Source organism: Diadema antillarum, unplaced genomic scaffold, assembly GCF_040938485.1.
Source record: "Diadema antillarum isolate AM-2024a unplaced genomic scaffold, OU_Dant_1.0 scf00000012, whole genome shotgun sequence".
In the NCBI taxonomy this organism is placed as follows: Eukaryota; Metazoa; Echinodermata; class Echinoidea; order Diadematoida; family Diadematidae; genus Diadema; species Diadema antillarum.
The window spans coordinates 1,305-25,855 of NW_027270901.1; the positions used below are offsets into that span (position 1 = coordinate 1,305).

General features: G+C 38.0%; 1 protein-coding gene across 1 annotated transcript in view; it reads left to right on the forward strand.

Moving 5' to 3' along the window:
• Nucleotides 1-277: 277 nt before the first annotated feature.
• Nucleotides 278-24,551, forward strand: part of LOC139720967 (breast cancer anti-estrogen resistance protein 1-like) — a 111,147-nt gene continuing 86,873 nt past the window's right edge. The window contains exons 1-2 of the mRNA XM_071632322.1: nucleotides 278-368; nucleotides 4,812-4,899. Of these exons, the coding sequence (XP_071488423.1) occupies nucleotides 4,885-4,899 (15 nt within the window). The 5' untranslated portion in view covers nucleotides 278-368; nucleotides 4,812-4,884. The remainder of the gene's footprint in view (nucleotides 369-4,811; nucleotides 4,900-24,551) is intronic.

Sequence of the window (24,551 nt, forward strand, 5' to 3'; positions counted from 1 at the left end):
CAATGAGCAAAACTAACTTTTCTTCTATCTTATCTTTGTAATTTCATTCTGTCATTACAATATATCTGGCAGAGGAGATGACATAAATTCACTTTGCAGAAAACAAAATATTGCTCAGTGCGCTGACCACGGTGAATCATGTACTAGTATGTCGCCCTCTTGTGGTGGCACTAAAGCCTTGACAGCTGATTTTAGCGGTACGTATTGTACGTACGGGTACGTTACGGTAACACGGTATGTGTATCTGATACAGTATGCGATTCCTGTACTGTTAATCTGTGGATCGTAACGAGTGTTCCGCCTGTGATATCTGAGGAAAACATTGACACTTCCGGTGTAGATTTGCCGGATTTAAAACCAGATAGCCGGTAAGATCTAATATTGTTCACAGTTTATCGTTATTTCTGACTCATTTTCTTGTCAGGCCTCGACATATTACCTAAATTATCTGGCGATAAAAGCAGATATATTCTCAGTATTTTTAGAGCATACTGTAACTGTCTGTATCGCGGTAGAGTCCCGCTCCGCTGACCGCGAAGCAGGTGAAATCACAGCGGGCCTGCCGCGAAGGCTACAGTGTAGGTAGCCCAGAGTTTCGGCTCGCCCTTTCTAGAACTTAGAAGTAGAACGCGGTAACTAATGACTGTTTAGAGTTAGATTCGTTTGAGATTATCGTTTGGAGTAAACGTATTTACAGTTTCTCCTCATGCACATGTGAAAAGACTTGAGATCAGACTGTGTCGTAGAAAATTTTGCCTCATTTGTAATTTTTCTTGAGGACAGAATCTAGCACTGATGCCAGTGATGGAATGATGTGAAATGTTGTCGATGACATGACACTAACAACAGCACAGCAGATCATGCTTACCCGAAGTCGAAAAGATAACCATACCAGTATACATTCTTCATTTTTGAAAAAACTGTACATCGTGTAGGTACACTTATCAATAATAGTCTAGACCCACTCTATGACTATATGCATATTGGCACTTGCACCTGGTCCGACCTCCCGTGCCAAGGTTCGACCACGCGCAAAGGCCCATTGCACACTTGGCCTTATAGGTTTCTACATGTAGCAGGCGGTCAAATTTTGGACAATGCTGTGCTCAAATTATGGGCAGATTGCATTAGAAAACTGCACACCATTTCTTCCTTTTTATTTAATGGCTTCTTGAAGTTTGAGCTGTGAGTTTTGATTTATCAAGGCATTTCAAGACTGAAGGAAAGGATGAAAGGCATCATTAGAAAGCAATCACAACCATGAGAGTAATGAGACAAAAAAAAACAACAACAACCCCCCCCAAAAAAGCCAGTTTAATAGACCAAGTGTATACTAAGTCCTTGAAAACACTAGGCAGAGAAAGATAAGTGCCTTCTGATGACGGCAGTACCACAATTGCCAGTGCACTTACATTCTGTAAATAAAGGACCTGACAATTTGTTTACCGTGCTCTTTCCCAATGAGCCACCAAGGCTGAGATTTTAGGTATGCTGGAAGCAGTTTCTAGTTGAAAAGAAGAGGAAAGAAAAAGAAAATAGAGTGGCAATTTTGGTATTTTCAGGTAATGATACACAGTTTCGCCAAATCATCTACCAAGTCCCTATTCATTGTGTTTATAGCCCCATTTCTTGCGAATGGAACACATGTGGACTGGGAATGCCCAAATGAAATAAAGCATTTTGGTAGTGTTGCATGCGATATGCTGCAGTTTTATCCCCCCCCCCCCCCCCCCCATGATATTCTATGCCTTTGTTTCGGGCAAATTGATTCACTCTGTAGTGCTTAGGTTGGTGAGAGTGTGCTAGGGTCAACACACTTTACAAGAGTTAGTCATCAGCAAGCAAATGAATTGGTTTGTTGTTGTTGTTGACAAAGAACATGGTGTTGCATGAGAAAATCAGCTGTGAATTCTACAAATTGTGTAGCTGTTGGTAGATGGAGGTAGTAAAATAGATTTGTGTGTTAAGGTTCTAGCTGTTTCACTGCCACTGCCATTGAAGAGAGGGATATAAAAAGCCAAAGACTAGCTTGTGTCTTGTATTTAGTTCTAACTGTCATGTAATGTGCCAATTTATTCACTCTCATACAGCTGGAATTTGAATTGTTTTGTAATATCTTATTGAAATACAGCATTTCTACCAACTATATTACATGTATTTAAGCAAGAATAACATATAAGGGTATATTATTGATGGGCATGTTAGAAAAGGTAAAGAAATGGAGTACCTTACCATACTACGTTATTTACTGGTTTACCACAATATCAGGCATAGAAATGGCTCGTGCCTGTATTCTGAAATATGGAGTTTCTGAATGCAGTGTCTGTGTCTAGTTTCACTGTTGATAGACAGTGCTTTTCATTCTTTACCATAATTACTCATAATACAAAGTACAAAGGGAAGCTCTGCCCTATCATATTGGACTTTACCCCCTTCCCATTATGTGTATAAGTACTGTGTACACAGTACATAGGTTGAAAAATGGTAAGCAGCATTTCATTGTCAAAATTTGTTTGTACATGATAAACACTTGCAGAAAGGTTACCAGTAACTTCTTGTGGGCCATTCATTATATTATATGGGTGAAATGCAACAATTTGGTCAGTCCACGATACGTACATTGTTCATTACACTAAATCTAGAAATGGTATGAAACACTGTGTTCGATAGAATTTTGGGGATGTTATTATCTTTTCTAATTGATATCAGGCCATTCAGTTGAAAAAGAACAAATTTTCCATGAACCATTATTACATGTATTTGACCTTCATATGTTCGTTATTGTCAGTCAAGGGTTACATACTAATGTACATTCGCCCAAATTTTTTTCATTTTGGCATAAAAACATGGATTCCTTGTTTGAAGCAAGTTTAGGGCAAAGATTTCTCTCATTAAAGTTTTTGGAAAGATCATATTGTATTAGGAGGAAATGAGGATTCATTGGAAACAGAAAATAACATCCCTGAAATGTACCCTTCTACTGTGGAAATACCCACAAACAATGAATAAATCAAGAGCTTAAAAGTGAATATACAACATTACAATATGTTGTACTGTATCACAGCTTGAGGAGTGCTTATGTTTCCACATTTTCCTCTTCTCAAGCCAGGGTGCCAAAATGTCAGGATTGGATTTTCTCACTCTAATAATGGTTGCGTTGTAATGTGCACAGGAACACTTTCAGATCTTCATAGATGCACCCAAGAAGTTTTTGATATCAATGCAATCTATTGAATTTACAGAATGTAGGTGTTATGGAACCATTCATTCTCTAACCAGTGTGTTTACATTGTAGTATAGGTCTTTAACCATCTTGTCCGTGTTGGTTGATATCGAAGTAAATGTTTTAGCTGTTTGTGTGACACATTAACACCAGTTGCTGTTGTTATACAACTTACGGTCTGAAGTAGACAATTCAGTATAATACCGATGTCATTGTCACATTGTGTCGTGGCATCATGATCTGCATTTGCCTATTGTCAGGACTTGAGAAGACTACAATTGTACCTGTACATTTTTCACACTTTCAGGGCAGGGTAGAGTGCATATTTACAATGGATGTAGCTATATCTTGCTTCGTTTCAGATTTGTTGTTCTTTTCTCATTTTGATAGACTAAATTAAAGTTTGTCAATGATAAATGAGTTTTCACAAGCCAGTGGTTTCTTAGCCCTGTGTGCAGTCCCTCCAGACAGTGTATAGTGGCGATAAGTTTTACCCTTGTTGATCGGATAACGTAAGAAGCATCTATTGTTCATGGTATGGATCATGTGTTTATGCAACCTGTTACATGAAGCTTTAGTCTCAGGGTTATGAGTACTATGGTGCTTGTACACATACAGGATGTACGCACATACAAGTGTACATGCATCACTTGGTCCACAATAGGTACAATGCACATGCTGCACATTGTGACTACCTACACATCCTTCCGCTCTACTTTTATTGTGGAAGTTACGTCTAACATGTGTCTGTGGGGTGGGAGGGGGGATGATAAGAGAGATAGGGGAACCCTAATGTTCTCTCTACTTTTTTTTCGTATCAAATGATTTTAGGACATATTATACTTCCAAGTTTGATGAATCATCTATTGCTGGAGGGAGTGGGGGGGGGGGGGGGGGGGGGTAGGAAGGGGGGGGGGATAATTGTCTGAGACCTACACATACCCCCTCTATCTCCTTTTTTCTTCATATGTAACATGAATGTTTTGTGTCATATCCTTGTATAGTCTTTTTCATGCTTACCTATGCTCTGCCTTCCCCATGAATGATTCTATAGCCCTGTTTTAACAGACCTTACTGTGAAAACTATTCATCTGTTTTAATAATAGTTTTATATTTGACTTAATGTTTACTGTTCTGATTGTGTAATGTGACTGTTTGTGTAAAGCCGACTTAAGCATAGCAGTTTCAAATGGCTGGAGGCCCCTGTAGCTTGAGAAGAGGTTATGAGCAGATTAGAAGAGCGTAATTACGTGTACATTGTTATTTGTGGACATACAAAGCTACATGCTATGCACCCTTGTATGTGAAATGCCAAATATTGTGTGCAGTCTTTACCCGTATGTGTCTCCGTGTACAATTTTTTGTACTTTTGGATCTATAGCACATTTATATATGACTGCTGTAGAAAAGTGAATTGAAGTTATTGTATTGCTTGGATATTTGGTATGAAGTGATGCAGTCTTGCGGACTGAGGGCTGCCACATATAATGCGAGAACCAGACTCCTGTCCTTTCACCCATAGAAGAGGGATGAGACGGGCTACCCCTATGTTGCAATTTGCTAAACACATGACTCTGTCTCCCTGCAGACTACCACATGACTGATGGAAGAGTGGTGACTGGGAGTCGTGAAGCAAGGAAAGAAAAAAACAATAACAAAACATGGCGTACAGAGGGGTAAGTTACAATCCTGTTTCTTTTTTTTTCTGTTTGTTATACATTAATTGTTGTGTGATTCTTTGTCACCAACTGTTGTGAAGAATTCTGATGATATCAATGAGAACATTTGGGATGATATCATTGGAAGTGGAATGTTGATGGATGAGTGAGGTATAAAACAATATAAATAAACTGTCAGAGGAGAGAGAGGTAGGGAAAGAGAAAGAGTTCTACATGTAAGTGAGAAATTGTGTTTGTTTTTGTATGATATATTATTTGTATGTGTGTGTGTGTGTGTGTGTGTGTGTGTGTGAGTGCTAAAAGAATGGTAATGGTAAGTTTGTCACATTTTGCATTTATCATGCCTGTTACAGACCCTGAATGGATTCTTCTCCACCTGGTAAATCGCAATACAGTACCTGCATGATATGTGGGAATATGATACTGCCATGAAATTTAACAGAGTTAATCAAGGTTTGAAAGAAGCGAGGACAATAAACTTGAGCAAATTGGAGCCAATGGCCTTTTTTGTGCCATGAAATCTGTATGAATTGCCACTGGCATTCAATGCATACAGTGCAGACAAGAACTTTTGCTTGCATTTTAATTTTGCGAATCTTGGCTCTTGCGAGATTAGCAAAATTAAAATGCCCATAAACATTCCTCGTTTTGCAGTAATATGTATTAGCTGGATTTCATTTGTATAGATAGTGTTACTGACCAAAGTCTGTTTGCTCAATTAATCAAGGAAATGACCGTCTTTGCAACAGCAACTAGTCAAAAATGTGCGAAAGAAAGTGACCGGTTACTAAATGTAGTGTGTGATTCTGTTAAAGGTCCTGTTTACCTTTGGGAGCAGTCATTCAAAAAATGTTCATCACATTTGATGCATGTGTAGGTCTTTTGTATCACAAAATACCCTACCATATAAATTTTTCTCAATAAAGCCTAAAATATAAGGAGATATCAATACTTTTCTCATTAAACCATAACTGCAGAAGATTTAATCTGGAAACATTTTTATAACTATTGAACACATTTTGTGTATTCCAATATACCTAACATCGACTATATGGATTCAAATTTTTACAGTGGTTGTTTCTATCCATAACTCACATTTTAGAACTATTTTATAGCACTAATGTTGGGTTTTTGTTTCATCTGCAAATGGTAAATTATGCCTTTAATGTGTGTATTTGTTTTTAAGGTACAAAATTTATGTTATTGCATCGCACATTTTTCTGTGCTATGTAGAGTATGTGTAGGGGAATTTCACTGCTACTTTTAAAGCAACTCCAATGAATATTGCTGACAGTACCCTCCGATCCCTACGAGGATGATGACATAAAATATTGGTGTCAATGACACTTATCATGGAAATTGAATCCCCCTTGGGGACACAAAGAAAATGTGATGGTCATTAGGTTAGCTACTGTGCAGTTCTTCCTTAAATGTAAGAAGCAGTAAAATTGTAGGTTAAGGCCTATAAAATTTTAGTGGAGAAATATTCTGCCACTTCTATTTGATGCATGATAGTATAGTACAGCAGACAGCATTAACTCGCTGTATTGTATGCTCATAGACATTTATGAGTTTTATGATTGGGTAGGTGAGTCATGAACGATACAATTTTTTATGGACATCTCACATGCCCTGTTATTAACAGTTCATAAAATTATGTTTCCTGAGGTTACTATTGAATGCATACTTACGCTGTCACCCTTTTAAGATATGAACTACAGTTTTCAAGAAACAACCATGCCGCTACCCTCACTCACAAGTAATAGTGGGGCCTTCTGTGGAAATACGGGAAGCATACTTGGCTTCAATTCGCCTTCATACCTTATGACATCATCTTATCAAATTAAGTATTCATTTTGTGGTTTTCTATTTAATACAAGATTTTGAAGATCGGTAAGAGCACCTTATTTCATGAGATATCCAAAAGAAAGTATCTCTTCCCTGTTTCCGCAATGTGTGGCATATGCCATAGGGTGCAGCACTAAGTCACTCCTGTATGTACAGTGTATGTATAATCAATGTACAGTAAGTCTGTTTAGAAAATACAGGTGTGTATGTACACCTAGCACTGTACCAAAGTTACACATTTTATGTGAAAGTGCTGCTATTTATAGTCTGAAATGTAAACATTGCTCGTATTTTTGAAATCTGTTTCCTGTACTTATCTCTTACTCTCTTTTTGGAATAGTTTGTGTATAAGTATAAAATCTTTAGGACCCACACTAATTTATTTCATTGGTGGCCCGTATGTGCCACTAAAATCTTTGAATCTGAAACTTTGGTGGCCCGAAATAAATGGAAACGTGACAATCCATTTTGAATCTTAAGTGCCAAGTTGGGCCACGCAAAGATAGCCTTTTTGGAAATTTGGTGGCCCAATTTGAATTTTCTGTGGCCCCATCCCACCTCTTATGTCAAGCCCTGCTCTCACTGTCTTTTTCTATGATCATCACTTTAGTACTTGAATCAACTCTCCATATTCCATTTCTGTATTATAAGCTGTTATTTTCGTGTACAAATATTTTTGTGAATGAGGAGGTTGCAGACATTTTAGTGAGATGTTGTTTTTGCGATTTGACACTTAGGCTATCATAAGTGCGTTATTTTCCTAGTGTATGGCGACATTGTTGCGTGTTGTTAAATCGGCAGTCCAATAGTGATTCGCGAAATTTGCGAAAATTAAACCCTCGCGAAAATAACAGCTTATACAGTATGGGCCTGCTCACTTTATTGCTGTGTTTCATTTTCAATTCAATTCAATTCAATTCAGTTCAATTCAATTCAATTCAATTCAATTCGTATTTTGTTTTGATAACATTAAATATGTTTTCTTTGTTTCATTTTTCCCCTTTTTCCTCACTAACCATCTTGTTTAATGTCCATCTTGTTCCTATACTGCACATTCCATCAGTGGGTGGGTCCTGGGATCTGTACTAGTAGCATGCGAGATGGTGGCAGTGATGTAGTGAATCATCCATTATCTACGCTCTGCTGCCGGTAGTTGCTGGTTGTACCTTGTGTCGTAATCAGCCTTAATGCGTATTCCACACCAGTGGCTACCTGACCTGCCCATGGTGGCGATGGATATGATAATAATAACGGCAATATGCCCCGCAAAACACTTGTACTATAAACCACTGCTCTAAACAGTCTGTGCTGAAATATATCAACGTACAGAAGGTTGAATATATTGCTTGATGAGATTTGCTGCTGGGTTGGTAGTGATACAATATTGTATAGTTTGAATGTAGAATGTGCTATGCTTGTTATTCTGAATGAATCATAGCTATTTCAGTGATGCGTGCTAGAGGAGCACTGCTATTGATATCACATTTATTACTGTATGAGCACACATTCCATGTGCAATAATAACTTGAATTCATAAACACTTTCATGTACAGGTGTAGCAATTAGCCTGCTGTTTTTAAACCCAACATGTCTTAGGGAATTTGGGCTGCAGAAATCGTCATTGAGAAATTGGTACATCAGAATTTTATTGCATATTATAGGGCCTACACTGCAGAAAGATTAGAGAAATTGATGAAATTCATAGATTTTGCACAAAGGGAGAGATAAATTTACAGCTTACCGATATGAGAAAGACACAGAACCTAGGATTTGAAAATGTGTTGCTGCTTTAAAAACCAGTTTATGATTTAGGCTTGTGAAAATTCTGCAACTGAGGTGAACTGCTGATTGAAAACCTAGGACTCCAGTGAGAAAAAAAGAAGAAGAATGAAATGATGCAGCATTAAATAATGGAAAAGTATATCATTTTTCTGGGACTTGATTGACGAGAGAGAGAACAAAGAATCATGACATTTAATAATGTAGAGGAGAAAAAAAGTTGAAACTGAGGAAGAGAGTAGGGGCCTAGGAAAGAAAGATGAATGCTGATGAGAGCTGATGAAAAGAAGCTGATCTGGAACCGGGACATCATGAAAATAATATTTGGAAACGGTTGAGTCCTCTGTGCATTCCAATGATCTAATTTCATCTGGCCATGAGCTATCTGGAGCTCCTAAGGTGAATCATCTATTAGCTGTGGCTTAACTTGAAATAAAGTAGTCTGTATCAGCCAAACCTCGGGATGGATTCATTGAAAAAAACTGTGTTCTTGATATTTATGTCACTGTACTTCTTCTGCATCAACAGTGAGTGTCATTGATCCTCTTGTCAACTGTTCTGACCTTTGACCTTTTTGTAATTGCCATTGGCTGTAATTTCATGCTTAAAAACAGAGAAAAATCTGTTCAGATCAGATACGATTGTGTATGTGTGTGTGCATCTGTCGCATATTTATAATCTTGTGAAAAGAGAATTAATTTAAGGCAAATTTGCATTCTGAATTCACAGTGGGGCTTGATGTATGTTTGAAAAAAATATCCGTCCATTACCAAAAAGTATTCTATTAGTGCCCAGTATAAACAAACTTTTAGAGGAATCCAGCATAAAGAGAAATACCAGATTGGCAAATCATCATTCATCATTTACATCACCATAATGGTAGTAGAATGAGAGTGGTCAACTTGTTTTTCTGTGTTTTTTTTTTTTTTTTTTTTTTTTTTTGCTTATGAACAAGGTTGTTGGCAATTTTTCACCCCATGATTCATGAAAAGAGCTTTAGGTACAAGTCAAATGACATACATTATTCATGATTGAAAGCTTATGTTAGCTTAACATGAAAGTAACCTTCCAGTTCAAGATGATTATTGGATTATCTATGCAATTACAACAGGCTCAACACATACATTGTATGTAGTCATGAATATTCAATATTTTGTATACTATCTAGACTCTAATAATGAGCAACACTGCCTTCAACTGTATTTATGAAAGTCATTAGTAAGCAATGACAGCGTAATTGGAATCACCAATGTAAATTCAATAAGTATGGTCATTCATTTATAGCAGCATTATGGTCATGGGTCTGTCTAGCCTGTGGATAATCATCTTGATTGCTGTGAAGGTGTACTGAATGAGGTTTGGCTCAATGCATGTTGAGGGTACACACTAATTAATCCTTTTTCAGTCACAAATTCACTAGCAATAATGAAATTCAAACAAGATTTGAGGATTTCCTGTGCTTTAGCGATGTTCAAACACTGTTCTCACTATTGCTTTTCAGAGACAACTCTGTCGGGTTGGCCCCTTGTGATGGGTGCTTTAAAAGTTAGATACAATATCGTAGTTTATGGGTTTCAGGCCCAAATACAGCCCTTTATCTATTCACTCTTTCTGTGTTTAACCCCGTTCCTGTATCTAATCATGATCCTTTCTAAATCCCATTAGATGCTGTACGTAAATAGTATAAACAAACAGGGAACATTTTATATTATGAAAACAAAATTAAGAAATGCTGACGTATAATTAGAGATGGTTTGCCACATAGTGGTTGGCGAGGATGAATTTTATCGCTAAATCCCCCTCCCTTGTGGGTTACCGTAATCATTCTTTCCTACAAACTCACAGGGGCAGTATTTGTACAGGCATGGACTTAAGGAAATTGCGGTATACTTTTTGAGTTGTAAAATTACAGTCTCTATTTGCGACCCTCTTTGCGGTGTTTTAGCAGCAGAAACCATTGCGTATTTCAGCATTGAAATTAGAGTATCAAATCGGGGAACTTGCTTAAAAAATGCAAAGCTTGTCACAGGATTTGATGTTTTTTTAATTCGTTTTGCAGAATTTGTAACTTTTTAGTTCCTATGTCATTACAGGATGTTGTCTACACCTGTGTGACCTGCAGATGCATTGGAATAATACATGAGTGTGCCATTTCTAAAGCTTGTGTTATACCCTCAGATATAGAAGTAGAATATTTGACGGACAGGGCGTACTGCAGTCATTTACATATTATAGTCTCTCCAGTGTATTCTCTCATGAGGTGATACCAAAATGTAAAGGAGACAGGACCATTTATGTAGCGCAGCCATGGACATGTATACTTAACACTTCAGGGGTTATTGATGTTATGATTTGAAGGAACGTTAGTCAAACTCCGGCTGGGCTTTCAGACAGGATAGAGTAAACATCGATGCGATCGTGAATAAAGCGTTAATTGGGCCTCAGACAATCTCGATGTCTGCTCTTCGTTCACCTCTTTCTCTCAGAACTGTTGAACGCGTAATTTGCTCTTGTTTTTTCGTGAGGCAGTGATCATCATCACCACGGCACAAAAGTACCGTAAATATTTGGCGGGATTGATGGCAAATGTTTGCAGAAGCCCTTGTTTTTCAGTTCAGGAGGCGGGCAATTAGAGACAGCAGGGGTAGACATCATTTGAGAATAGTTTGGGTGATTAGGAAGACACTTTGGTGTTGCAAATGATCACAGGAGGAAGAGAAATTAGGCCATGTTTATGGTAGTGACATATATACACGTCTGCTCTTGCAAGATGACTTGGCTCAGAGTATATTATGGTACTATCTGTGCCTATAGTTTAAGGAAGCACAGCTTTGGAAATGAGCATCAAGTACTCACGTTAACCCTGTTGCAGCCAGAGTGAGACTGTCATGTGCAATATAGCAGCTGACTTGTCAGATGGTGGTCTGAACAAGTTTTGATAGAAGTCCAGTGATCAATGCTCGTTGTTGTTGCTGTTGCTTCTAAATAATTTTTTTTTAGTTAGTTAATTTTGAGTAAACACAAGTGCAGTACCTCATCATTGTTCTGATCTGTCATAATTCACGAGGGAATAAGAATGCGCAAGAATCTCATTATGGAAATGCAGCGATGCAGAAGAGTCGTTCTTCTGTGAACTGTTTGGTATCTTGTCTGGGTATATCAGACAGTTTGTAACTCTGGGCGCCTGAAGTGAAGTCTTGGTTCGTTGGTGATTTTGGGCCTACTATACTTACATTGCTGAATGTGATGATTTTAAGTATTTTCTTGTGAAGTACAGTATGTGATGTTTTGTTTAAAAAAAATGAATTCCCCTTTTTGCCTGTTATTTGCATGTATATCACATTCAGATTTCTATAAAATGCAGACTTAAGGAAATAAAGATTTTTTTTTTGTGTGCTTTTGTTACATCTTTGTTTGTGTTCACTAAGGTACCAGCTGGAGCATGGGCTATTGTTATACATTCGTCAAATGTATTGTCTAAATTATACTGCACTCATGAAAATCATTGCCATCCGGGTTTCGCTTGGATAGCAAGAGCATGTGCCAGTACGGTAGATACACATGATATATTCTTGATGTAACGATGTGCAGTAGGGTCTAAGCATTGTTTCTTGATGCGTTTGTTGTTAGCTGCATTGTTTGTACACACCACAAGCCCCTCTCAGTAGAAAGGTCACTGTGCTCTTCTCATTGAGCTCATTCAGATCTGCCAAAGAACTTGTTTTATAAATCTGGTGAAAAATGCATTTTATTCTGATCAGGTCATTTCTGTATTAAAGTCTAGTAAAAGGACCCAGTAGTGTATGGGGAGGGGGAGGGAAGGTTAGCCCGTTTGAATTAATCTTCACTCGCTGCCCACCTGGGTAGATTTGAAAAGCCACAACTAGTGCAGGTCTGTTAGAATAGAATTACCCGTCAAAGAATATGCGCATTGAAGCCTACGCTCGTCGGTAACTTTTGACTCCAGTTAAGATTCTTACAGGTATGTCTATAATACGGACTGGGATATTAGTGATAAAGCTGTATGCAATTCATTGCATGGATTCCCAAATTCATGTACTTGGGCCAGCCTTTCGATTGCATGGTATCCCCTTTGCAATGCTACCTGGTCTTTAAACAAACTTCAATTGTGTTTTTCTCCAAAACAAGTTTTCTTGATTTTGGGCACACATTTTTAATCCAAGGGGTTTGACTCTAAAACACAATTGAGGAGGTAGAACTTACTTTGAGTTTGATCATGTACAATTTTATGTGTATGTCTACTTCCGCCATGGTGCTTACATACCAGTATTAACTCTTGCATAATTTTACGTACTTTGAAGTTGCATGTTTTGATGGCAGAAGGAGTTTGAGACAGAGCTGTTGTATGGGATGTTTGTTGCAGTAGGCAGTCAACAAAGTAACTCAGGCTGTGTTTATCTAACTTGAGAGAGAGAATCACGTTTCTGAACGCGTTCGGAACGGTGTTTGCGAATGTGGTTTGAAACGCGATTCTCGGGGTGCCGCGTTTCATACAATCGCGATTCAAGTGGTGTCACTGTGCAGTTGCTTTGCACCGTTTGACGCGGGAAGTAAAGGTCAACTGCACACCACCAAACATGCCTCATCAGTCACACACAAATAATGGGCAGAGAACACAACCGGAAACAGCTGGGATTTGACCTTGAGATATAAACGCGTTTCAAAACGGCATTGCGTTTATCTAGAGACAGAATGGCGATCGTTGAAAGACGTTTCAAAATGACATTTCTAGACGCGTTTGAAAACATGGTTGCGTTTATCTAACCCCTGAAAATGCTTCAAACGCGTTTAGGATCGTGATTCTGCCTCAGAAATTTTTTAGATAAACGCAGCCTTAGTTTGGCATCTGAATACTCAGTACCTTTAAACAAGTTCTTTTGCAAGTCTGAAACCCATCGCTTATCTTTTCTGCTCTGGATGAGTACAGAGATGACACCCACAGATAGATGTTTTGCTCATCCGATGTCAACCTGCATCACAGGTCTGGAGTCTGCTGGGCATCAGTGCGAGGGATATGTAATGAGGATCTATGTAATTCGCGCCTTTCAAAGTCATCTGCCATTTGCGATGCTCTCAAAGAACTCATATTCTGTCTGTCTTTGTATTTTTTTCTGCGAAAGTACAGAGAATCGTTTAATGAGTTTCACAGCCCCCTCAGAATCCGAACCCTTAATGAGCTGGTGTTTACTGGTAATGGTACTGTAACATGGAATTGAACAAAGAAATGGAGAAAGAGGCTGGAATGTTATAGCTTGTTCTCTCATGGTGGGGAAGGGAAGGCTGGTGATGTACATCTGTGTCTAATGGGTATGAGATGGATCTAGCTGATGCTGCACCCCTAATGAGGTGGGGCTTTCTGATGATACCAATACCTGATACCAAACAAAGCAAGAAGGGGCTAGGCATTCATGGTAGTTAGTTGGAAGGAGGGGTAACATGAAGAGGGAGGTGGTATGATGCTCTCTTTGTTTGTATAATTAGAAATGAGTCTTCCTGATGTTGGGGGACCCTTTTACTGAGGTAGTGGCTTTCCTGGTGCAGTGGCCTCAATCTTTTCAGGATGTGCATTTGAGAGAAACGAATTGCTCTTAAAATTGGTGATGATAATAAATACTATGCGGTATATTTTGCCGTGTTTTCACGCAGCAAATTTTACGAGACAACCAGTAGGCCTACATGCAAATTAACAACTCACAAAGATATTGCCTCCTACAACATGATTGCTTAGTTTATCATATCCAAGGTGGGAAATCACTGATTTTGCTCTGTGAAAGTGATACTTCTTTCCCATTTTGTCTACATATGGTGCTAGATCGCAAAGTCAACCATTTGCAAAAATGTGTGTCGATTTTCTGTGTTCAGATCAATTTTGGGCAAGAACACCAAGAATACAAAATGCACAAGGTTGCCAGACTAAGGATGATAGCCACTCATGGATGGAAACAATGAAATATATGTGTTTGCACAAGGCAATAAATGGTATTCCATTGTTCAGTTTGCTGCTAAAAAAAGATAGATATTGTCTGTCACTGATTCACCATTGTGATATATCTATATGATTAATTATGCATCAATAAGCATTTCTTGACACATTTTGGGTTCTGAATGTGAACTAAAATTATACAAAATTTCATAACCAATACAAAAGACCCCCAAACAAACAAAGAAATACTGAAAATGAATATCATATTTTGACATATTTTTTCTTCATTCATTGCAGCCAAGTTAACCAGAGAAAAGTCCACCCCTCCCCCCATCCTTCCCACGAATGGGTTTCCCATGGTTGCTACATGAAAAAGTCAAATTATGCACATCACTTTTCTCAATTTAGTGAGCATTCATGTGCCTAAGAGTGTGGCCATGCATGCCACAGACTTCTGTTTGAGCAATCATATCTCTCTCACCACCTCCCCCCCCCCCCCCCCCCCCCCCAGTCTCCCTCATAAAACAGTGCTTTTATTGTCTGCGCATTCTGGTAATTTTATACTGGCAATTCCATATATGAGAGTTGAGTGCCAGAAGGGCATTTTTCTTAATCATTTTCCTTTTCTTCTTTTGTGTGTGCGCGTACAATATTGATATGCTTTTGATGCTCACATACTGATGTGGCATTCACTGATGTGTTTCTTGCAGTGAATTCTGTATATTATTGATAAAGCGATGGGTTTGACAGCATGAAATGGAAAGTAGAATATGAATACTGCCCTGTGCCTGCTGTGTTGGTTTAGGGAAAGACAAGACCCACAAAATGACAAGGGAAAGCATGAGTAAGACATGTCAAACGATGAATAAATTGATGATGCATAATATCAGTGTTGATTTTGTCATAGTATAGAAAAACAGAAAGGTAACAAACTGGCCTCCTGACATTTCGTAAGCATGGACCTTACACAGGTCCCCAAGCACTGCAAAGAGCTGCCGGGAGATGACAATGAAGGCAAGTGAGTAGAGCAGATGGAATGGGGAACCTCATCACGCAGGGGAAACTGTCCTTGGGGTTTTCAAAACTCATCATCACAAAGTTGCATTTCTTCCCAGTTGTAGGCTAACAAAGTTCAGGGTCATCCAGTAAATGTTTTCTCCCCCCAAGTCCATGCAGTATTATTTGTCCTTAACTCCTTTAGTTCTGCCATCAAAATGTCTATTTATAGAGTCAATGGGATATTAGGCTAGTGGTTGTGAAAAGGTTAATGTGTCGTTGGATTGGATTTGCAGAGCTGGGCTTGATTGATAGGACCAACATCACTCAGCACCCCACCCTGACTTGCATCCATCAACACTTTTAGATGCTGTTTTCGTTTTCTGACAGCTCAATAAAGGAAGTATGGATTGTGGAAAATAGCATTTCAGCTATATTGTGTGTTCCTACACAGTTTGTATTGTGTGCATGCTTAAAATGTCAGTATTTATTGTATGTGTGTACAAAAAACCCCCAAATAAATCATAATTTTTCAAATTTGCAACAGTGGTTTATGGCACTAAAATTCTATGTGTGGATTAAAGGGATGGTACAGTATTGGTGGAGATGAGAATTTGGCTTTTAACTTTTTCCGAGATACCAAGAAAACACTTAGGATATAGTACAGAACATACAATTCTAAGAGGAATTCAAAGTTTATTTGATGAAAATCAGGTTTGGAATGACTGAAACATCCAAAAACAAAGTAAAACAAAGTGTTCGTAATAAAGTGTGGGTCCCACACTTTATTAGAATCGCCCTTTTTTGGATATCTCAGCCATTTCAAAGCCAATTTTCATCAGATAAACATTGAATTCCTCATAAAATTACATGCTCTTTCATATTTCATAAGAGGTTTTTCATTATCACACCAAAAAATGTTAGAAACCTGAAATTAGGTCTCAACCAAAACTATACGGTCCCTTTGATGTTCAAGTAACTGTTTATCCCATATTGGATATGAAGCTTTGCTGTGAAAATAAGATTCCCCTGAATTATGCTGGATGAAAGTGTATTGAAATGAAAAAAAAATAGTAATAATAAAAATAGAAATCACTTATTTTCACATACAAACACAGTCCCGAGCATGGGTGCTCATGTGGAGAGATAGATAGATTGATGGATAGATTGAGATAGATGAAGATACATGTAGGCTTATATACATAGACAGAGAGAGAGAAACAAAAACGTCATGGAAATGAGAGAGATGTACAACTGTACATGTACACATTAGAATGGTTTTCAATTTCACTGCAAGAGGATTGTTCTGCCTCAATTTAGAAGAGTGTGCATTAAATGTCTTCGTTCAAATGTAGACACTTCCAAGAGTTCTGTCTGACAGTTTGGTGACAGAAGTAATGCCCAAGTTCATTTTCCACTCATTGAACATTTGCAGAGTACATTTTCTTAGTGGATAAAGGAGTTCCAAACCTCAGCAGTATGTCTTGCCTTGCAGGTTTAGACAACACAAAGAGAGGATTTTTTTTTTTTTCCGTAGGCATCCCTTTTTTTTTTCTCTCAAGGCGTCACTGAGTGCAATTTTTACCCAATCTCAGGTAATTTTAGGGAGAATTACGGTAGAAAATTGATGACAGATCACAATGAAGATGGATGCATGGCTGGCTGTCAGCTGTAATTCTGTCGCGAGACAAGGCAATAGAGTTTACCAATTGATTGTGATTGGAAGGAAGAGTGCCTTGTCTGAGGCAAATAGTCAAGCTGTCTTCCATCTTCAGACTTAAAGGCCCAGTACAATTTTTGTTTAAAAAAAAGTCAATTTAAGGAGATATCCCATGAGATGGGGTCTGCATATATATTTTGTTACAGGTTTTAAAATGTATCATATTTACTGTGGATCGTGTTGACCTTTAAATATATGGAGTAAAACTAAAGTATATTGTTCAGACTGCTACCTGAAACATCCCCTGATGCAGAAAAAAAAGAAAGAAATGGTTTGTCAGACGAATTTTGTCAATATGGGACAAGCTATCATGCAGCTGTATTGCACTTTGTAGTGTACTGTATACACTGTTATTTTTCGCGTACAGATATTTTCGCGAGTGAGAAGGTCACGGACATTTTCGCGAGATGTTGTTTTCGTGAATTGACACAGAGGCCCTCATAAGCGCACTAGTACCTTAAGTGTATGGTGACATTATGTGTTGTTAAATTCGCAGTCCGACTGTGATTCGCGAAATTCGTGAAAATAACAGCTTATACAGTATGTACATGGTGTAGGTAACCTTTGCATACACTATTAGTGAAGAATGCGGATGCATTCAATCTGTGTGGAAAATGCTGAGCATTTCAAAGGTATTGTTATGTAAGGAGGACCACAAAATATGATGGAGAGTGTTTATCCCTTTCTGTGTGCAAGACTGTAATATACTGTAAAACGAATGTTTGCATGCATTTTAATTCTGCAAATTTTGTGAGAGCCAAGATTCTCGAAATTAAAATGAACATGAAAGTTCTTGTCTACACTATACGCATTGAATGTTAGAGGCAACTCGCGAAAATGTCATGCCATGAAAAAGGCCTACAGCTCCAATTTGCGAAAAATTCATGCCACGAAAATATTGTGTTTTACTGTAGACAATGTGTACAATGTTGAGTTTTCTGTGACAGTGGGCATTTAGAGCACACGAAGGGTTCATCATCTAAGCACCATCACCTTAACCCTATAAAGCCCAAGGGGGGGCACATTGTGCCCCCCCTACCAGATTTTCATTTGCCACTCCTTCGCCCTTTATCCGATTTCAACCAAATTTGGTGACTTTTCCTAAAATCTTATTGCGAACATTTTGATATATAATTTCAGTATATTTGATGTTGCTGGTTGCCATGGTAACCATAAACTGACAACCATGTCAGTAAGATTTTGCATCTTTTTTCTGTTCCCATTTTATCTAAGAGCATTACAGTGGATGAAATGGGTATTTCTTGGCTGAAATTTGTTGAAGGAGCAAAATTTGAAGTAATTATGGTCCTTGAAAGTTTTTCTTATTATTTCCTTTGTTTTTATGAGACAAAGGCATAAAACAATAGATATAATAGAGATAATTGAAAAAAAATTTTTTTCTAAAGATTGCCCTTCTATTTTGTGTTATTTTGATTCCCTTACCCAAGTTATGCCTCTAATATCATTAGTTTATCACATTATCAATTTGCAATCTTGAAATTCCACTATTATGCAAATATGAAGTGTCATAATTATATATGTACCCATCCGAAACATTTCATCTCAGGTCTCATTTAATGTATTATTATGTTGACATGAATAGCGCCCCCATGTGGTGACCTTGAGAAATTTCAACCGTAACAAATAATAAGATTTCACTTGCTTATCATTTGTGACAAATATGAAAATGATTGGTCTATAATAAGACATATATAATGGGGATAAAGAAATTATACAGAAAAATCATGTTTTTGGCATATTTCTTATGTATTTCTTTATATTTTGGAAAATAGCGCCCTCCATGGGTGACCTTGAGAAAATTCAAATGTACGGTCATGTAGAGTGTGAGTTACTCTACCCATGTGCCAAATATAACGATGATACATCAAATAATAAAAAAGTTATATAGGGGGGGCACAATGTGCCCCCCCTTGGGCCTGCGAGGGGTCAAAATAGCTTGGGCTTAATAGGGTTAAAATGCTGCCAATATTCTAAACAAACAGGTTACAAGTAGGAGGGATAGAGTTGAGCAGGCTGTCATGGCTACATTCAGTAATGGTATCAATAGGGAGGGAGGAATGTAGAATTAGTATTGACATAAAACTTGGAATGAACAGCAGTCCTTGTTATATAGGAGACCTGTTCAGCACAAGGCCATATCGCTATTCAAAACTGTGAAACACTTGTCCTACTATTATCATTGATTGGTATTTCTCTCTGCTTACTATGCAGCCAAGAGCCCACTTATGTGGATGGCAGTGTTTATTTTTGACAAGATCATTGTATCAGCAGGGAGCAGGAGACAACATCGCGACAAGGACAACGACCTTTTGTCATGTATCTGTCTCTGCATTGTTCTGTGACCTAGTGCGGGTTGAAATTGGACACATTTTGGGAAATTTGTGTGCTTCAGTTTTGATACAGCAGTTGTGTCAACATTTGGCAGAAAGGGTTGTGCCATTCAAATTACTTCATCTTCTTTCCCATGCCCAAAGGGCGTAACATACCGCTGTATACCTTTGTTTTCTAAGCGTACTGTAGTCATTATGTATCAGACAAGTCTTGAGCTTGTATAGATAGGGTTTTAGGAGATTACTAGTAATGGAATTTGATTTGTGAAGTTAGACTTTATATTCTTTTTGTCTGTCTTGTGCATTATGAGCAATGCTATTGAAGCATTGTTTTTGAGATGTACTTGAAATGTAGCCAATTGACCATATGTACTTCAGCAATCCAGTACTAAACCTATTATCTCTTCCAGTTTCTAGGAGATCATGCAGTGTTACAAATCAGCACATACAATGGCAATTGTTCAAGGGACCCTGGAACCAGTGAACTTTCACTTACAAGCCGATCTGTCATTCAATAAAACTACTCTTTTCTTTTTCTTTTTTTTTACACACAAACACAAGATCTACACAATACACCGTGTTAGAAATAGACATTTCACTCATCTCATGTGAAAATCATGGAATGTTAAGTGCTTGAGTATGCTGAGTGTGAAAACAAGAGTGTTAAGAATGTTGCATCTATGGTCAATTCATTGAGAACATGACATTTTCTGATTCCCTCTTGACTTCACCTCAAATACTTTTCTACACAAAGTGTAAAACATTTATATGAAGTCATATCCTGGTCATTTCATACTGTAGAATGCAATTTCATCCAGTGTGCACAAATCACACATACTGTAAGTAGTACATGAATTCACTTCCAATACAGTTCACTTCTGTTATAATGAACACAGTTTTAACAAAATTCCGGTTACAACGAAGTAGAAATTTAGGCTCCAACGTTATCAGCTCTATGTCCTTTGTTGTTAAATTGTTCGATTATCATGAAATTTCGACATAAAAAAACAAGATTGTCGGGGTCCCGAGCATTTTGTTATGACACGAGTCCACTTTAGCAAGTCAGTGGAGGTACTGTAGGTTCTGTTTTGTGTTGTTCGGCCTCTATTTATGGGTCACATACCATATGGCATTATCGTGAGTCAAGCATTGGATGCTAAGTATGTTCATAGAGTGCCAGGGGGTCACAAATGTAACATACTGCTGTTCTGCTCTGATTCTTTCAGTCCGTATTCGCTCGTCAGCTTGTTCAGGCGTAATGACATGATGTCTTTGTTTTCACTGTTGGCATCACTCATAATGAGTCACCTTCCTAGCCTTGGTGTAAATGAGGTACTCCCTTTGAGGTATTAAAAGTCATTACTACATGATGTGAACAAGGGTGCCTCCAATGCCTTTCTATTAAAGGACTGTTCCTTGTTTAGGACATTTAGTCCTGCTGTGGTCATCTTCCAGTTAAGATAAGGTCTTAAACATGCAGTGGTTTAGTCTAGGCTGTAGCCATGCCAGTGATGCAATCATACATACTACTGGAGAGATAGAGACAATGCAAAATCCACATTGTACTCATAGGTTAAAGCCCAGCGGGCCTTGTTGCCATGGGCTTAGTTGCAAGGATTAGTCAAAGTGCAGTGATACACATATAGATGCACAGGCTTCGATGTAAACTGTAGTCATTAATTCAATGTACAATGTAATGAGCCGTTATTTTGCATTTAGACATTTGAGAAAATTTTAAAGATCCTTATCTCACATTTGCAGAAAGAAAAGAAAAATGTGTAAAATTAGATGCAAGATGTAGATTTTGATTGTTTTGGTTCATACACCATTAAATATATGGGTTTTGGGTACCATCTTTAGTGTCTCATTTGTATCAAAAAAATTTTATTGCAATCTTACATGCAATAATAATGTAAAAGCATGTACTCAGCCATGCACATGCACACACACATACACACACACACACATTCCATATAAAAAACACCAACACAGATACCGGGTATACAACATACGACAGCAGTGCACATAGACTTTTTAACAACTTGCACATCATGCATGCATGCAGAGAAAATGAAGGGCTATTAGTCATGTTCTAGGCAATCAATTTATGGAGCAAGAGGCAATTACACGCATGGCACATTTTCAGTCAAACGTCATAAATGCATAGATTTGCCACCATCCATATCAATCCCCTTCCCCCCTTCCCCCCACCACCACCATCCCTCCAGGCGCCATTCTTACCTCCCCATTTGGTCTGCAGTTCTTCATAGCATTCAGGCAGTGTGTGACTCACCAATCTCATTTTCCAGGCTCATATAGGCCTATGTATACACTCGCATCCTCACACACACACACACACACACACACATGTGTGTGATTACTGATACTTTTTTTTTTCATTCAATACAGATAATTTCATGCTCCCCTTCAGTTCACAAAGATCGTCCATTATGGGGGGTGAGGGAAGATTGACTTTTCCCTAGAGATCAATTTTTCCTCTGCTTTGTGTGTAAGTGAAGTGGGGCCATTCTCAGTCCTTTCTAGGTATTCATTCATGTCACTGGCGGAAAAAAGTTGCCTGCGGGTAGACCATCATACAGTGTTCCTGCGGGCAGACCATCATACAGTGTTCGTCTCAAAAATCATGCTGGCAGGCAATGTTGAACCAATGGCAAATCAAAAAAAAAAAAATGAGGAAAATTGCTGAATTAAATGTTACTTCACGCAAAAGCTAAATTATAGCCCCATGTGCATCATTCAAAGGAAAAGTTGCAAAGTATGAATACAAATTAATCCAATTGATAGTTGAATCGTATCCTGTGCTTGGTTCTCCATGCCCCGTCCAATCTTCCATGCCAGTCTGCGAATGTCATTATTTATGGCACCAACTACCTCTTTCAAAACCACCAAGATATACAGAAAATAAGGAAAATTTCCCCTTCAAAAATAGCTGGAAGTAATATTATGTATTCTTTACTAGTTAATGTCTATGATATAAATTTAACTATTATAAACCTATTCTCTGTAATGGATCGTAATCTGCAAGAGGACAGGTATCTCCCTAAACGCTCTATACAGAACCTCCCTGATTTTGATTTTTGAATATTGGCAGTCTTGGTATAACCTGCCTGAGGTGATACATTGTGTCGAAGATATTAAGTGAATGTTGTCTTTTTTTTGCATGTAAAAAACTCTGGTAGTGGTATCAAAAGTAACAAAATGCAGTTAACAATCAAAAGCAAAACTCAAGTTAATTAAAAGGAGATGGTACTTTACCCTTCATAATTGTCAGTGCAGAGTGGGGAGGGTATACTGAACGCTTTATAGGACATTTTGACATCTCGTTTTCAACTGAAAATGTTGGGGAAAGGATGGGGGACTGAAGGAAAGGGTCTATATTTATGAGACTACACTTCTGAAATCATGAAGAAACTTCATACATTCTCTTTATTCATAGAACTTTGGAAGCAAGGGGCAACACAGGGTTAACTATGCCCTGGGGTTCCAAGTTCAAATTTCTGAAGTTCCTCTTTTAATTCATTCTGAGGCAACATTTGGGGACGAAAGCTGATGCAGAGACTCCCCCATGCCTTTCCCCCACCAACTCCTACCAAGATTTCCTCCTTGAATTTTCTTTCATGATTATCTTTACAAATTTTTTTTCTGATGTTGGAATGCACATAATCTTACAGTTGGAATGTGGATAATCTTGCAGTAATGTTCCGCTCCTGTTCAGGTCTTTTTATCTTGTCTGGAAGGCAGATCTGTGAAATCTTTACCTCCGGCTGCGCGTGTCTGATCGGATCATTAATCTACACTTTGCATCTGCAGATCAGGCCTGTTTATAAAACTGCACATTTTTTTTTTTCCATCCAATAGTGAGCCTTGTTGTATGTTGCGTGAGAGACCAGAATGTGGATTTTGGATTGATTTGATAGCCATTGTGTCGATTTCATATGTAGGCCAGGGGTGAATATAACAATACAATGTCATGGCAAAGAAAACAACCTGGCATGGAAGCTTAGGTGCACATGTATTTCAGCCCTTTTTGTCTCTGTGAATTTTTTGTTCTTTTTTTAGGATTTAAAATTTACAGAGCAGTGAGATTTTCCAGTGATTTAAGTATAGTTAGGAACTCATAACATATCTATTACACACTTGACTATCCAGAAATTTCAGATCTAATGTCTGAAATATCATTTTTGTTCAACTGTGTAGGTATTGAGAGTGATAACTTTGATTGAATACATGCAAAATGATGGGACAAATAAATCAATTGAAATAAGGATCTTTTATTGCTCAAGATTTTTTTTTAAAAACAACAATGTATAAATGGACTTCATTTCATTCGAATTGATTCTGGAAGGCAGAATGGAATTCATAAACTGAATATAGCCCTCAGTAATTTTTGTCTCGTGCTTCTTCTATGTACACATCTCATGTAGATATGTGATACGTATGATAACGAAAAGAGTTCACAGGTGGTAATTAGTGTGTTTATCATCATTTCTGTGTGATTATTATAAATACTTGGCCAGTTACAAGCGACCATTACAACAACAACAACAACAACAACAACAAAATACTGTCGTTATCATGCTTCAATCAAAAGTGTCATTTATGTACTATAAGTTTATGGAGATCATGAAATACTCTCTCCATGTTACCAGGCCATAGTGATTGGAGAGCAAGTGAATATAGAGCATACAACCTTTGACCTTTTCATTACCCTTCCAGCCCCATTTCCTCTGGGTGTTGGCTTGTCAATAATAATCTAGATTGTACTAATTTCATTCTAATCGGATATTGATAGGGGACAAATTGCTACTCGTCAATGCCTTCCAGTCAGAAGTCGTAGCATCCTGATGTTAACACTGTGTGTGAGCAAGGAGGTGCTGGTACCTCCTTGGTTTGAGGGTACAGGTGCTACCTTGTCAATTTGATGAGTGCATGTGCTTGAAGCAGTACACTGGGGTAAAAAAAAAATGGAAGTTGAGATTAGAGCCATGCT